Raw genomic sequence first — 15,338 nt, 5'->3', positions numbered from 1 at the left:
TGCCCCCTCATACTCATGGCTTGCCTCTCCTGGCATGCAGGTGGCACCAGTATATAAGCTATACACCAACTTGCCATGCCCCCCCCCCCACCTTGTGCAGCTTCCACATGCCCCCCTCCCCCCATAGATGCCCCCCATCACACCCACCTTGTGCATCTCCCACATGCCCCCCCCCCATCACCCACCTTGTGTAGCCTCCACATGTCCCCCCCCCCCCATAGATGCCCCCCCCCCAATCACCCACCTTGTGCAGCTTCCACATGCCCCCTCTCCCGCCCCCCTAGATGCCCCCCCCCCCCCCCTATCACCCACCTTGTGCAGTTTCCACATGGCCCCTCTCCCCCCCCCCTAGATGCCCCCCCCCCTATCACCCACCTTGTGCAGTTTCCACATGGCCCCCAGCGCCTTGACCTCGTGGCTGCTGTGGCTGCCCTCCTCCAGGCACTGGTAGCAGACAGGCAGCTGGCAGGGCAGGCAGTACATGCTGTGGTTCTCCAGCTCATGCTCGGTGCAGGTGGAGATCTTGCGGGGACTGAGGCGTCGGCTGACCCGTCCCTGGGCGGGGGGCAGCAGGCGGTGCTTGGCGAGGGGGCCCCTAGGCGGGTGGCAGCGGAGGCGGCAGGGCTCGCAGTAGAAGACATCGCATTGCTCGCACATGATGGTGGCCTCCTGCGGGCTCTTCTCGCACAGCTGGCACCGGAGGGCGGCCGCCTTGCTCTGCTGGTAGCGCTCGATCACCCCCTGCAGCACGCGGTTGGCGGGGAAGCCGCGGAGGCCGCGCTCGTCCAGCAGCAGCGAGCGGTGACACTGCGGGCAGGTCAGGCTCTGGCCGGGCGGCAGCGGCGCTGGTAGCAGGGCGCCGCAAGCAGGGGGCGCCGGAGGGGGGAACACCCGCACCCCGGTGGCGGGGGACTTCTGGCACGGGGTGGTGGGCGCGCTGCAGAAGCCCCCGTACGAGCCGTAGCCGCTGTCCGCCTCGCTGTACAGGCTCAGCTTGTCCAGGTCCAGGTAGTCATAGTCAGAGGAACGGCGGCTGTGCGGGGACTCCGGGGTGTGCACCAGGATGTTGCGGGCGCAGGCCAGGCACAGGCTGTGGGAGCAGGGCAGCAGCAGAGGCTCCCGGTACAGAGAGCCGCACACCGGGCATTTCAGCTCTTCCTCCATCTCTTCCATTCCCATCCGCCGTATGCCTCCTGCTACTGCTGCTGCTGCTGCTGCGGGGGAGAAGGAGCCACGCCCCCCGACACCAGGGACACTCCCCCCGACACCACAGGCTGCGCTGATAGGCTGGAGGAGAGGAGGATGCTGCGCAGCATCAGCATCACCGGGTACCATCATCAGCATCATCATAGCCATCCTCCTCCTCCATACAGCGTCACTCTGCAGGAGAAGAGCTTCTCATCACACAGCACCATCATTATCCTCCATACAGTGTCACCCTGCTGGAGAGCTTCTCCACTACTAGTCATGTCACTGACTGTCCTCAGAGGAGCTCACAATCTAATCATACCATAGTCATAGTCTAATGTCCTACCATATTATTATTATGTATGTATATCGCACTGACATCTTCTGCAGCGCATTACAGAGTACATAGTCATGTCACTGACTGGTCCTCAGAGGAGCTCACAATCTAATCCTACCATAGTCATAGTCTAATGTCCTACCATATTATTATTATGTATTTATATAGCATTGACATCTTCTGCAGCACCTTACAGAGTACATAGTTATGTCACTGACTGTCCTCAGAGGAGCTCACACTCTAATCCTACCATAGTCATACCCTAATGTCCTACCATACTATTATTATTATGTATTTATATAGCAGGGACATCTTCTGCAGCACATTACAGAGTACATAGTCATGTCACTGACTGTCCTCAGAGGGGCTCACAGTCTAATCCTACCATAGTCATAGTCTAATGTCCTACCATATTATTATTATGTATTTATATAGTAGTGACATCTTCTGCAGCACATTATAGAGTACATAGTCATGTCACTGACTGTCCTCAGAGGGGCTCACAGTCTAATCCTACCATAGTCATAGTCTAATGTCCTACCATATTATTATTATGTATTTATATAGCACTGACATCTTCTGCAGCACTGTACAGAGTACATAGTCATGTCACTGACTGTCCTCAGAGGAGCTCACACTCTAATCCTACCATAGTCATAGTCTAATGTCCTACCATATTATTATTATGTATTTATATAGCATTGACATCTTCTGCAGCACCTTACAGAGTACATAGTTATGTCACTGACTGTCCTAAGAGGAGCTCACACTCTAATCCTACCATAGTCATACCCTAATGTCCTACCATACTATTATTATTATGTATTTATATAGCAGGGACATCTTCTGCAGCACATTACAGAGTACATAGTCATGTCACTGACTGTCCTCAGAGGGGCTCACAGTCTAATCCTACCATAGTCATAGTCTAATGTCCTACCATATTATTATTATGTATTTATATAGCAGTGACATCTTCTGCAGCACATTACAGAGTACATAGTCATGTCACTGACTGTCCTCAGAGGGGCTCACAGTCTAATCCTACCATAGTCATAGTCTAATGTCCTACCATATTATTATTATGTATTTATATAGCACTGACATCTTCTGCAGCACTGTACAGAGTACATAGTCATGTCACTGACTGTCCTCAGAGGAGCTCACACTCTAATCCTACCATAGTCATAGCCTAATGTCCTACCATATTATTATTATGTATTTATATAGCACTGACATCTTCTGCAGCACATTACAGAGTACATAGTCATGTCACTGACTGTCCTCAGAGGAGCTCACACTCTAATCCTACAATAGTCATAGTCTAATGTCCCACCATATTATTATGTATGTATATCGCACTGACATCTTCTGCAGCACATTACAGAGTACATAGTCATGTCACTGACTGGTCTTCAGAGAAGCTCACAATCTAATCATACCATAGTCATAGTCTAATGTCCTACCATATTATTATTATGTATTTATATAGCATTGACATCTTCTGCAGCACCTTACAGAGTACATAGTCATGTCACTGACTGTCCTCAGAGGAGCTCACAATCTAATCCTACCATAGTCATAGCTTTATGTCCTACCATAATATTATTATGTATTTATATAGCACTGACATCTTCTGCAGCACTTTACAGAGTACATAGTCATGTCACCGACTGTCTTTAGAGGAGTTTACAATCTAATCCTACCATAGTCATAGTCTGATGTCCTACCATATTATTATTATTATGTATTTATATAGCACTGACATCTTCTGCAGCACTGTACAGAGTACATAGTCATGTCACTGACTGTTCTCAGAGGAGCTCACACTCTAATCCTACAATAGTCATAGTCTAATGTCCCACCATATTATTATGTATGTATATCGCACTGACATCTTCTGCAGCACATTACAGAGTACATAGTCATGTCACTGACTGGTCTTCAGAGAAGCTCACAATCTAATCATACCATAGTCATAGTCTAATGCCCTACCATATTATTATTATGTATTTATATAGCATTGACATCTTCTGCAGCACCTTACAGAGTACATAGTCATGTCACTGACTGTCCTCAGAGGAGCTCACAATCTAATCCTACCATAGTCATAGCTTTATGTCCTACCATAATATTATTATGTATTTATATAGCACTGACATCTTCTGCAGCACTTTACAGAGTACATAGTCATGTCACCGACTGTCTTTAGAGGAGTTTACAATCTAATCCTACCATAGTCATAGTCTGATGTCCTACCATATTATTATTATTATGTATTTATATAGCACTGACATCTTCTGCAGCACTGTACAGAGTACATAGTCATGTCACTGACTGTTCTCAGAGGAGCTCACACTCTAATCCTACCATAGTCATAGTCTAATGTCCTACCATATTATTATTATGTATTTATATAGCACTGACATCTTCTGCAGCACTTTACAGAGTACATACTGTAGTCATGTCACTGACTGTCCTCAGAGGAGCTCACAATCTAATCCTACCATAGCCATAGTCTAATGTCCTATCATATTATTATTATGTATTTATATAGCACTGACATCTTCTGCAGCACTGTACAGAGTACATAGTCATGTCACTGACTGCCCTCAGAGGAGCTCACAATCTAATCCTACCATAGTCATAGCCTAATGTCCTACCATATTATTATTATGTATTTATATAGCACTGACATCTTCTGCAGCACTTTACAGAGTACATAGTCATGTCACTGACTGTCCTCAGAGGAGCTCACAATCTAATCCTACCATAGTCATAGTCTAATGTCCTACCATATTATTATTATTATGTATTTGTATAGCACTGACATCTTCTGCAGCACTGTACAGAGTACATAGTCATGTCACTGACTGTCCTCAGAGGAGCTCACACTCTAATCCTACCATAGTCATAGTCTAATGTCCTACCATATTATTATTATGTATTTATATAGCACTGACATCTTCTGCAGCACATTACAGAGTACATAGTCATGTCACTGACTGTCCTCAGAGGAGCTCACACTCTAATCCTACCATAGTCATAGCCTAATGTCCTACCATATTATTATTATGTATTTATATAGCACTGACATCTTCTGCAGCACATTACAGAGTACATAGTCATGTCACTGACTGTCCTCAGAGGAGCTCACACTCTAATCCTACCATAGTCATAGTCTAATGTCCTACCATATTATTATTATGTATTTATATAGCACTGACATCTTCTGCAGCACATTACAGAGTACATAGTCATGTCACTGACTGTCCTCAGAGGAGCTCACACTCTAATCCTACCATAGTCATAGCCTAATGTCCTACCATATTATTATTATGTATTTATATAGCACTGACATCTTCTGCAGCACATTACAGAGTACATAGTCATGTCACTGACTGTCCTCAGAGGAGTTCACACTCTAATCCTACCATAGTCATAGCCTAATGTCCTACCATATTATTATCATCTCTTTATATGCAGTGCTGCCCATAATTATTCATACCCCTGGCAATTTTGACTTAAAGTTACTTTTATTAAACTAGCAAGTAATTTTTTGATGGGAAATGACACAGGTGTTTACCAAAAGATAACAAGACGATGTCAGAGATGGATTAAGATGTAACGGGGCCCTAGGCAAGGTAGTAGATTTGGGACCCTATTGTGGTCCTTTTGGTAACCTGAAGTGGAAAGAGGTCACAGAAGATCGCAGGTGGGCCCCTTGACACACACTAGGCCCAAAGGACCTGCATAGGTTGCCTGGTGGATGATCCTGCTCTGGACGATGTACAAGAGGCATTATTGTGGGGGGAAAAAATTCTCAGCTTTTATTTACATTTGAGCAAAAAGTGTCCAGTCCAAAATTATTCACACCCTTCTCAATAATCAATAAAAAAGCCTTTATTGGCTATTACAGCTATCAAGCACTTCCTGTAATTGCAGACCAGCTTTTTGCATGTCTCCACAGGTATTTTTGCCAATTCATCTTTAGCAGTGAGCTAAAGAGGGTCTTCTTGCTGCCCATTACCCTGATCTTTAGCTCCCTACACAGATTTTCAATTGGATTCAAGTAAGGACTCTGGCTGGGACACTCCAAAACGTTAATGTTGTTGTCTGCTAACTATTTCTTCACCACTTTTGCTGTGATTTTGGGTCATTGTCATGCTGAAATGTCCACTGGTGCCCAAGGCCAAGTTTCTCTGCAGGCAGCTTGATGATGTCATTCAGAATCCACCAGCATGTATGACAGTGGGGATGGTGCTCTTTGGGTTGAAGGCTTCTCCTTTTTACGCCAAATGAAGGAAACGTCATTGTGACCAAACAATTCAATTTTTGTTTCATCTGACACAACACAAGACCAGAAGTCTTCTTCTTTGTCCAGATGAGCATTTGCCAAGGCCAGGCAAGCTTTTGTGTGCCTTATCTGGAGAAGTGGTGTCCTCCTTGTTCTGCATCCGTGGAATCCAGCAGTGTGCAGTGTCTGTTGGATTGTCTGCCTTGAGACATTGCCACCAGCAGAGCCCAGATTCACCAGGATGGCCTTGGTGGTGATCCTTGGATTCTTTTTCACCTCTCTGTATCCTCCTGGCCAGCACAGGTGTCATTTTTGGCTTCTGACCACATCCTCTGAGATTTTCCACAGTGCAGGACATCTTGTATTTTTAATAATACTTTCCACTGTAGCCACTGGAACTTGAAAACATTTAGAAAGAGCCTTGTAGCCCTTTCCTGACTTGTGAGCAGCCACAGGTCCTCACTGAGCTCCTTTGTCTTAGCCATGACTGTCCACAAACCAACTGCAGAGAGCTGCTGTTTTTCACCTGTTGAGTTGATTAAAACAGCTGCTCCCAATTAATCAGGGTGATTAGGATGCTTTAGAGCAGCTTGGACTATTTGGAATGGTATAGAACTTTGGATTTTCCCGCACACTGTGACAGTTTGTGAAGGGTATGAATAATTTTGGACTGGACACTTTTTGCTCAAATATAAATAAAAGCTGAGAATTTTGTTCTCCACAATAATACCTCTTGTACATCGTCTTACTACCTTTGGGAGACGCCTATGTCATTTCCCATCAAAAAAATTACTTGCTGGCTGAATAAAAGTAACTTTATGTTAAAATTTGCCAGAGGCATGAATAATTATGGGCAGCACTGTAGCACTGACATCTTCTGCAGCGAACTATCTCTCCAGAGAGCTATCCACCACGCCACCGTGCTACCCAGAGCTTTATCATTATCCTCCATAGAGTATCACCCTAGAGGCCTTACATGGTTGCCTTCTGGGTCCCTGGTATGACGTAGGCTTACAATTGGCTGCAGGTAGAGGAAAAGGGGTTGGGCCACTGCACCTCCCCAAAGCAAACTGTCACTAGGTAGAAGGGAGAGTACTTCATCCTGGTCTCCCTCTGCTTGCCTTGGTGCCTCCTTCCAGACTGAATTGTGTTAAGGTCCATACACACGGGGTGCGGCCGTCGCCGCAACCACGTGGCACGCGCGTGTTGCGGCGACAGGCCCCGAACAGTCGCCCGTCGGAGCTGTCGCCAGGCGATTGACATGTTCAATCGCCGGCTACAGCTGTCGGCGCGACTTCGCCGGAACTGTCGCTAGTCCCGCGTGAGTACGCGGGCTAGCGACAGGAGACCTACGCGAATGAATGGAGCATCCGGCCGGGGGATGCTCCATTCACAAACAGCTTCCGCCGCCTTTCTGGCGAGACGTGTGGACAGCTGTCGCTCCCTGTTCGCGTGCGCGCATGCAACGGGGGACAATTGTCCCCCGTGAGTATGTAGTTTTGAAGAGGAGAACCCAGATCGTCGCGTACCATATCCATGTCAGCCATGGTGTCCAGACATAGAAGCTTGAGAAGAGCAGGTAGATGGCATTCAAACGGTCCGCTATCTCACTCTTTCCACCAAATCCATACGTTCTTCAGCTCCAGGAGGGCTTTCTGCAGTTTGTAGAATACAATTACTATATCTAGACCTGATGAACGCAGGAACTCTCGGGACATCTGTCCGTTACATTGGAGGAATGTCTGGTGATACGCCTGGCCTGGGTGTTTCTGTGCTCATTGGTAGATCCTGACATTCCCATCATGAGAGGTGGAGAACCTGGTCTCTGGTCTTCAAAATCAACATGAAATTGCTGAGAATTCCAACAGCTGTGTGAGTTACATGCCAAGTGCCGTAGCTAAGAAGCTGTGGGCCCCAGTGCAAGTTTTGCATTGGGGCCTCCAAGTATGCTATACATATCAATTGAGGTGCAAGGAAGGGGGGGGGGCACTGTGTCAATGATCACTACTATTCAAAGCATCTATAGAAGTGGTTATTACCACACAGCCCCAATAAAGAGCTAATACTGTGTTTGAGGGGAGGTCCCCTTTAGCCCAAGAGCCCTGATGCAGTCACTACCTCCGCACCCCCTATTGCTATGCCACTGTACATGCCAAAGTTCCAGCAGTGGCATAATTGGCTATATGGGTTGTACATTCTTTTGCTGGAGATATGGGCGTCCTCTGGTCATTCATATACAGTATACACAAATATACATTTCTCCCAGAGTAAAATGAACTACAGAATATATTACTGGTTTCAATGTCGCTGTCACTTATAATCAAGTGCAGTGAAAATCTGACAGATCTGTCAGGTTTTGGACTTGTCCATCTTCTCATGAGGGATTCCCTGTTTTTTTTTATTTACAAAAGCCCTTACTGAACTTCAGTTGCTGCATCCAGTTGCTGTAATAGTGTGCAATCGAGTAGGGAAGCTGGCTGATATCTTTGTATAGGTCCTTTCCAGCAAGTGCTTTTTTAAAGAATTAAGGTAATACTGGGAATCCCCCATGAGGAGATGGACTAGTCGAAAATCTGATCTGTCAGCTCTTTACTACCTAATGTAAGTGACAGCAACATAAGAAAAAAGGTACTCTATAGTGCAATTTACTCTCTGAGCAATGTATATTTTATACGTATATATTTAACATTTTGCAATTTTTCCCATTAGTTATCCATTAACTTAAGATAAAGTGTGAGTGAGCTGTTTTTTAAAAATGGAGCATTTCAGGCGATCCCGACTTGACCTAAAATGATCTTGTTTAACAGAGTGCAGCAGAAACAACCCATCCTCCTTCTGATAGGAAAATAAGAAACGGATATAAGTGCGCTGAGTGTCTGCTGAACTCTGGCAGATGAGGTCACACACCTTTCCTTCTATCCTCCGAAAACGTTATGAATTCCTTGCCTCAGAGCGTTGCCATAATTATGGATCTCCAGACATCTGGGGCCGCCTGTAAAGGTCAGAGCTGTAAAGGAGCAGCTTAAAGCTGCCATTTTCCATCGCAGAGGAAATTATTCACATCTCTGGGTTCACCAACTCAAACTGTCCATCAAGACAGAGGAAGGACCGGACTGACCTCAGGGGCATAACATAGAAGGAACATATTATCAGGGCTTCCACAATCCACATCTGACTGTGAGCAAAGCTGAAATATGATGCAGCTATTATTGCATTACTTACTTGTTGACAGGGGCGTAGCAATAGGGGTTGCAGAGGTAGCGACCGCATTGGGGCCCTTGAGCCAGAGGGACCCTGAAGGGCCCTCCTTCAACTGCATTATTAGCTCTCTATTGGTCCTGTGCTCATAATAATCACTTCTATAGATACTTTGAATATTGGTAATCATTAACAAACTGTTCCCCATCCCCTTCTTGCACCTGTGACACTGTAGTTGCCATTGGTAGATTTTGGTGTGCCGTATCAATTGTCATATATAGAGTGCTTGGGGGGCCCCATGCAAAACTTGCATCGGGGCCCACAGCTCCTCAGCTACGCCACTGCTTGTTGATAAAATTATTTTATGGCTCCAGCAGTGGAACTGTAACTAACAGGTGCCATTAGGCCCAGATAGCTGGAGGACTTGCGGGTCTCCTGTCGGGTTATCTGAAAACCCCCAAAATATTGAGCTCTTTTTGCATGTCCCCTGCTGCCTCCCATACATCTCCACCTGTGTGCTCTCTGTTACTTTCCCCCCTGTCCTCAGCTGCCCCATCTATTCACCTCCTCCTGTGCGCCCTCTGCTACTCCCCCATTCACCTCCACCTGTGTGCCCTCTGTTACTTCCCCCCTGCCCTCAGCTGCCCCATCTACTCAGCTCCTCCTGTGCACCCTCTGCTACTCCCCATTTCAGCTCCTCCTGTGTGCCCTCTGCTACTCCCCCATTCAGCTCCTCCTGTGCACCCTCTGCTACTCCCCATTTCAGCTCCTCCTGTGTGCCCTCTGCTACTCCCCCATTCAGCTCCTCCTGTGTGCCCTCTGCTACTCCCCATTTCAGCTCCTCCTGTGTGCCCTCTGCTACTCCCCCATTCAGCTCCTCCTGTGTGCCCTCTGCTACTCCCCATTTCAGCTCCTCCTGTGTGCCCTCTGCTACTTCCCCGTTTCAGCTCCTCCTGTGTGCCCTCTGCTACTCCCCCATTTAGCTCCTCCTGTGTGCCCTCTGCTACTTCTCCATCACCCCTTCTTCCAACTCCCCTGTGCGCTCTCTGCCACTCCCCCATTTACCTCTCCCTGTGTACCCTTTGCTGTCCCATACATTCACCACTTCCTGTGTGCCTTCTGCTACTCCCCCAATCACCACTTCCTGTGTGCCTTCTGCTACTCCCCCATTCACCACTTCCTGTGTGCCTTTTGCTACTCCCCCATTTACCTCTCCCTGTGTTCTCTGCTTCTTCCTCCATCCACTACTTCCTGTGTGCCCCTGTTGCTTCCCATTCACCTCTTCCTGTGAATACACAATTGCTTCTTCCCCACACTCCTTCTCCTTTTTGGTTTCTTGCTGCTCCTCTCAATTCACCATAGAAAAACAAAGAAATATTACAATGTGCAGTCACACAGGTGCAGTGAACAGGTATGCAGTGACTGGTATCATACAATGTGCAGCTGTCACACACACACACACAGGTACCATGAACAGGTACAGTGACTGGTGGTATTAAATATCACACTGCAGGCGCTCACGTAGGTAGGTGGGTGCACTGAACAACAGGTATATGCAGTGCTGCTGGTGCTAGGTGTTAAAAATGTGCACCTGTCACACACACACAGGTACCGTGAACAGGTGCAATGACTGGTGGTATTAACAATGCATGTGCGCTCACGTAGGTAGGTAGGTAGGTAGGTGCACTGAACAGTGAACAGGTGCAGTGATTGGGATGGGATTACAAATCTGCAGCTGCCTGTCGCACACACAGGTAGTCACTGAATGTGCTGGGCCTGGCAGTGGCATAGTAGGAATTACCCCAAAGGCCAGCTGCGACTGACTGACAGGGCTGCATATAATGCAAGTGGGACACACACACAAAAAAAAATAGATTACAAGAACAAGATTAGCTCTCAAAAGAGCTGTTGAGGGGTGCTTTTTTAGCAATAAGAATCAGCAAGGAGCAAGCTAACAAGCCTGCAAGAGCCTAACTAAGCTTTCCCTATGAGAGTCTGCTGCAGCGCTCCCTTCTCTAATTAATGCAGGCACATGAGTGAGTAAAATGCCTGACTTTTATAAGGGGGGGGGGGGGGGGCAGGGCCTCCAGGAGGGAGTGTAGCCTGATTGGCTACCCTGTGCCTGCTGACTGTCAAGTAGAGGGTCAAAGTTGACCCAAATGATGTAGTATAGGAGGCGGGCCAAACCGCCATAACCACCGAAGTTCGCGCAAATAAGTTTGTGGTCGAACCGTTCGGCCATCTCTACTTAAGTGTCCCTCTTTTTCATCTCAAAAAGTTGGGGGTATATATTGGTACAATCATCTACATATTATTTCAGAATATCACATTAGCAGAACTTGCATGGCAGAAATGCAGCAGATTGGATGTTTGGGAAGGTGCTCTTGCCTGTTCTCACTCCCCTCCGTATGCAAGTTGGAGAGGAGTGACCCTATTCCAGTTGGAGTGGAGTGACTGTATGCCAGTTGGAATTTATTGACCTTATGCCAGTTGGAGAGGAGTGACCGTACGCCAGTTGGAGTGGAGTGACCATATGCCAGTTGGAGTGGAGTGACAGTATGCCAGTTGGAGTGGAGTGACCATATGCCAGTTGGAGTGGAGTGACCGTATGCCAGTTGAAGTGGAGTGACCGTATGCCAGTTGGAGTGGAGTGACCGTATGCCAGTTGGAGTGGAGTGACCGTATGCCAGTTGAAGTGGAGTGACCGTATGCCAGTTGGAGTGGAGTGACCGTATGCCAGTTGGAGTGGAGTGACCGTATGCCAGTTGGAGTGGAGTGACCGTATGCCAGTTGGAGAGGAGTGACCATATGCCAGTTAGACGGCAACAGAGCATTGTGGGAGATTTAATAGCCCATATTGTTTCCTGGATGTAGCGGTGCTGTTGTCTGGTTACAAGGCACATGCCGGTAATTATTTTAAAGCACTTAGTAATGTTGGTCTGCTGATAAAATGGGACAACGTAATGACCCGTGTGAAGTCTATGCCTTGCATTTATCCCGGCAGTTAATGGTTATGGCCCTTTCTGCGGAGCTCCTAATTGCAAAGCTGGAAGTCTCTCCCAGGGACAATGACTCCGGCCTGATGGAGCCAAAGGTTAATATGTTTATCTATAAACATCTATAAAAAACAAGTGTGGTTACGACGCTATCAGGCAGCTCAGATTTAATCATCACTCTCTGCCCCGCGGTGTGGCTCTGACCTTCGGTTATATGAATACTCTGCACCCTTCAGTCTAACGGGGGCGCTATAGTGAGGTTCTGGGCATGTAACAGGCAGAGCTACCATAGGAAAAAATGGGCAATTGCCCCTGGGCCCCAGAGCCTGTAGGGGCCCCCAAGTTGTCCCTCCCCATCTTAACTGTTGCTCCCCAGGGACTCTGCAAAGTCTGTTAAGTTGGGAGGTGATTGGGGGAGTTTCAGCAGCCAGCTCAGGGGCCCAGGAGGGAAATTTGGCTGCAACAAAGGGCCTCTAATGATGCTTTTTGGTCAGGGGGTGTCTGTTGGGGGCCCCCAGGCTAATTTTGCCCTAGGGTCCAATTGTTACTTGAACCGGCCCTGGTAACAGGTAGTACTGCTGTCTACTGAGCAGCCTTTCTGCCTCATTGAATACAATAGATAGTAGTACTTAAGCGCTCACGTGTATATATTAAATACAACTGGTAGGTAGAATATGGTGGACCAACACCATCGAGTCATAAATGAGTCCTTGGTGGTGGAGCGCTATGCTGCTATCGTGACACTGCTTTACTAAATGCAATAAAAGTTGTGTGTTAAGCGCTCAAATCAGTCCTTCAAGTTCTGGACGTGTGATTCACCAGTTAGAAGTTAGAATTCCCCCCTTATTCACCCGACTCTCCGGATCCGTTGGCCTACATGGGCCCAACTGCGCCTCAGGGATGTAGGGCACCCTCTGTCTCTCCGGCATCCAGCTGGGCTATCCTCTGTCCAAACGTCCTCGTCTTTAGTGGGACATGTTACCTCCAGAACAAATATGCTATCATGGCGTAAATGTGTATAAAAAACATTTTATTAGAACTGTAATCATAAAAACCGCAATCATAAAAAGTTTTGTCTCAAAGTTTTTACAACAAACACATTCATTTCCACCATCTGGGTATGCAGGCTAACTAGCGGCTTGGCTCTCACAGCTGTTAGAGCACTTGCCGTTACGCTAAAAGAGCAGGTATGTTAGGCTGTTAATGCCTTTCTCTGCCCCAATAGGACGCGTGCAAGCTATTTGGAGCGCAGGCAGGACGCGGAATTATGGGTAACTAACCCCTTATGTCCCCGACACACACCTGAGCTAATTGTCAGCCTCCATATCCCGCTCACTTCAGTGTCCTTTAAAGGAGTCATCAGGCAATATAACATACTCCTGATTTACTTACCCGGGGTTTCCTCCAGGCCCTTGCAGCTGACATGTCCCACGCTGACAGCTCCACTCCCAGTCGCTGGCCCGGGGTCCCCGCACGGCGCAGAGGACGACCTCGAGGAGACTGATGACAGATCTCCTGCAAAACCCCGCCCCAGGACTTCATGCCAATTGGCGTTGAGCGGTTGGCAAGTGGTTAAATCATGGGGATTTGCCATACAGTAACCACACTGCGAGATTGCACAGAGCCTGCGGCCAGTAGAGGATGCTGTTAAAGGACAACTCCAGCGAAAAAAGTAAACAGTTACAATCTGACAGGTTTTGGGCCAGTCCATCTCCTCATGGGAGATTCTCAGAGTTTTCTTGGTTTTCAAAAGCGTTTCCACCACCACAGTTGCGACAAAATAATGTGCAAGTAGGCAGGCTGGCTGGTATCTTACTATTTTGACAGTTTAACTGCCGTTCAAAATACTTTTGAAAACATTTCCAGTCGAAATCGATCAAAACAATTGATCCGGCATGCTGGAAATATGACCATCGGATCCCCCGGCCGGTCTCCCCCCTGGTGTAATGTGTAGCCCCCATACCCGTGGTGAGTGTTGCAGTATAGTATTTGACCCCCGGGCCGCACCGCACAGCTGCTGACAATCTCTCGTCTGAAAGCGGCCTTTTAACCTCTTGACGACCAGCTAACGCCGATTGGCGTAAACTGGTCATCTGCGGGTTTCCATGGAAACGGCCGCTTGTTCAAGCGGCCTTTCCATGTCAGTTCACGGAGGGTGTCTCCGTGAACAGCCCGAGAGCCGCCGATCGCGGCTCGCTGGCAAAATGTAAACACGCAGGGAAGAAATCCCCACTGTTTACATCATACAGCGCTGCTGCGCAGCAGCGCCATAAGGCAGATCGGCGATCCCCGGCCTCTGATTGGCCAGGGAATGGCCGTCATTTGATAGGCTGAAGCCTATCCTACAATGCGCAAGACGGAAATCCGTCCTGCGCAGCTCGGAGAGGGAGGGAGGAGAACGGAGCGCCGAAAACACTGCGGAGGCGGGCTTTGAAGAGCCCCCCCCGCAAAGCGCAGAGAGCCGGCGGCGATCAGACCCCCCCAGCAGGACATCCCCCTAGTGGGGAAAAAAGGGGGTAAGTCTGATCGCCCTGGCTAAAACCTGATCTGTGCTGCGGGCTGGAGAGCCTACGCAGCACAGATCAGACCGAAATCCACTGGTCGGCAAGTGGTTAAGGGAACCTAAACTGAGAAGGATATGGATTTTTCCTATTAAAATAATACCAGTTGCCTGAATCGCCTGCTGATCCTGTGTCTCTAATACTTTTAGTCACAGCCCCTGAACAAGCATGGAGATCAGGTGCTCTGACTGAAGTCAGACTGGATTAGCTGCATGCTTGTTTCAGGTGTGTGATTCAGCCAATACTGCAGCCAAAGAGATCATCAGGGCTGCCGGGCAACTGGTATTGTTGCTGCAGCATGTTTTTAGATTTCTGAGGCGTTTCTGCCTCAATGTTAAGTAGGAAAAACGCAAAATGCTGTGAAAAACGCTTTATCAGAGCGGTTTTCCAGGCGTTTTTGTTACAGAAGCTGTTCAGTAACAGCTTTACTGTAACAATATATGAAATCTGCTACACAAAAACGCTCCAAAAAATGCTAGGCGTGCTTAGAAAACCTCTCTGCACATGCCTAGAATCGCTCCGAAATCAGCTCCGAAAACCTCTAGTGTTTTGCGGATCTGCTAGCGGTTTTTGGTGTGCACTGGGCCTGACACAGGAAATCTGGAGTTTCTTTTGGCGTGAAGAGGTGGATTTCCTCTGACTTTTACAATACTGAGCTGATTGCCCATAATTAGCATATGTACAGCGAGTCGGTCCGCCTACAGCCGCGGTTCCTCTGAGATGGAGGAACATTAACCCGCCCTCAATGCCACTGCGTGAAA

The 15,338-nt window shown here is 47.7% G+C and overlaps 1 protein-coding gene across 8 annotated transcripts in view; it reads right to left on the bottom strand.

Annotated features, from left to right (window-relative positions):
• The window catches only part of TRIM9 (tripartite motif containing 9), a 136,824-nt gene extending 135,618 nt beyond the window's left edge, over positions 1 to 1,206 (bottom strand). For all 8 annotated transcript variants that reach the window (XM_068254765.1, XM_068254767.1, XM_068254769.1 and 5 more), the window contains exon 1: positions 376 to 1,206. In XM_068254765.1, coding sequence (XP_068110866.1) covers positions 376 to 1,179 — 804 coding nt within the window. In that variant the 5' untranslated portion in view covers positions 1,180 to 1,206. The remainder of the gene's footprint in view (positions 1 to 375) is intronic.
• Between the last annotated feature and the right edge of the window lie 14,132 nt (positions 1,207 to 15,338).

Source organism: Hyperolius riggenbachi, chromosome 9 (assembly GCF_040937935.1).
Source record: "Hyperolius riggenbachi isolate aHypRig1 chromosome 9, aHypRig1.pri, whole genome shotgun sequence".
NCBI lineage: Eukaryota > Metazoa > Chordata > Amphibia > Anura > Hyperoliidae > Hyperolius > Hyperolius riggenbachi.
Note: the sequence above shows the minus strand (reverse complement) of the source record. Positions and strands in the feature narration are given on the sequence as shown.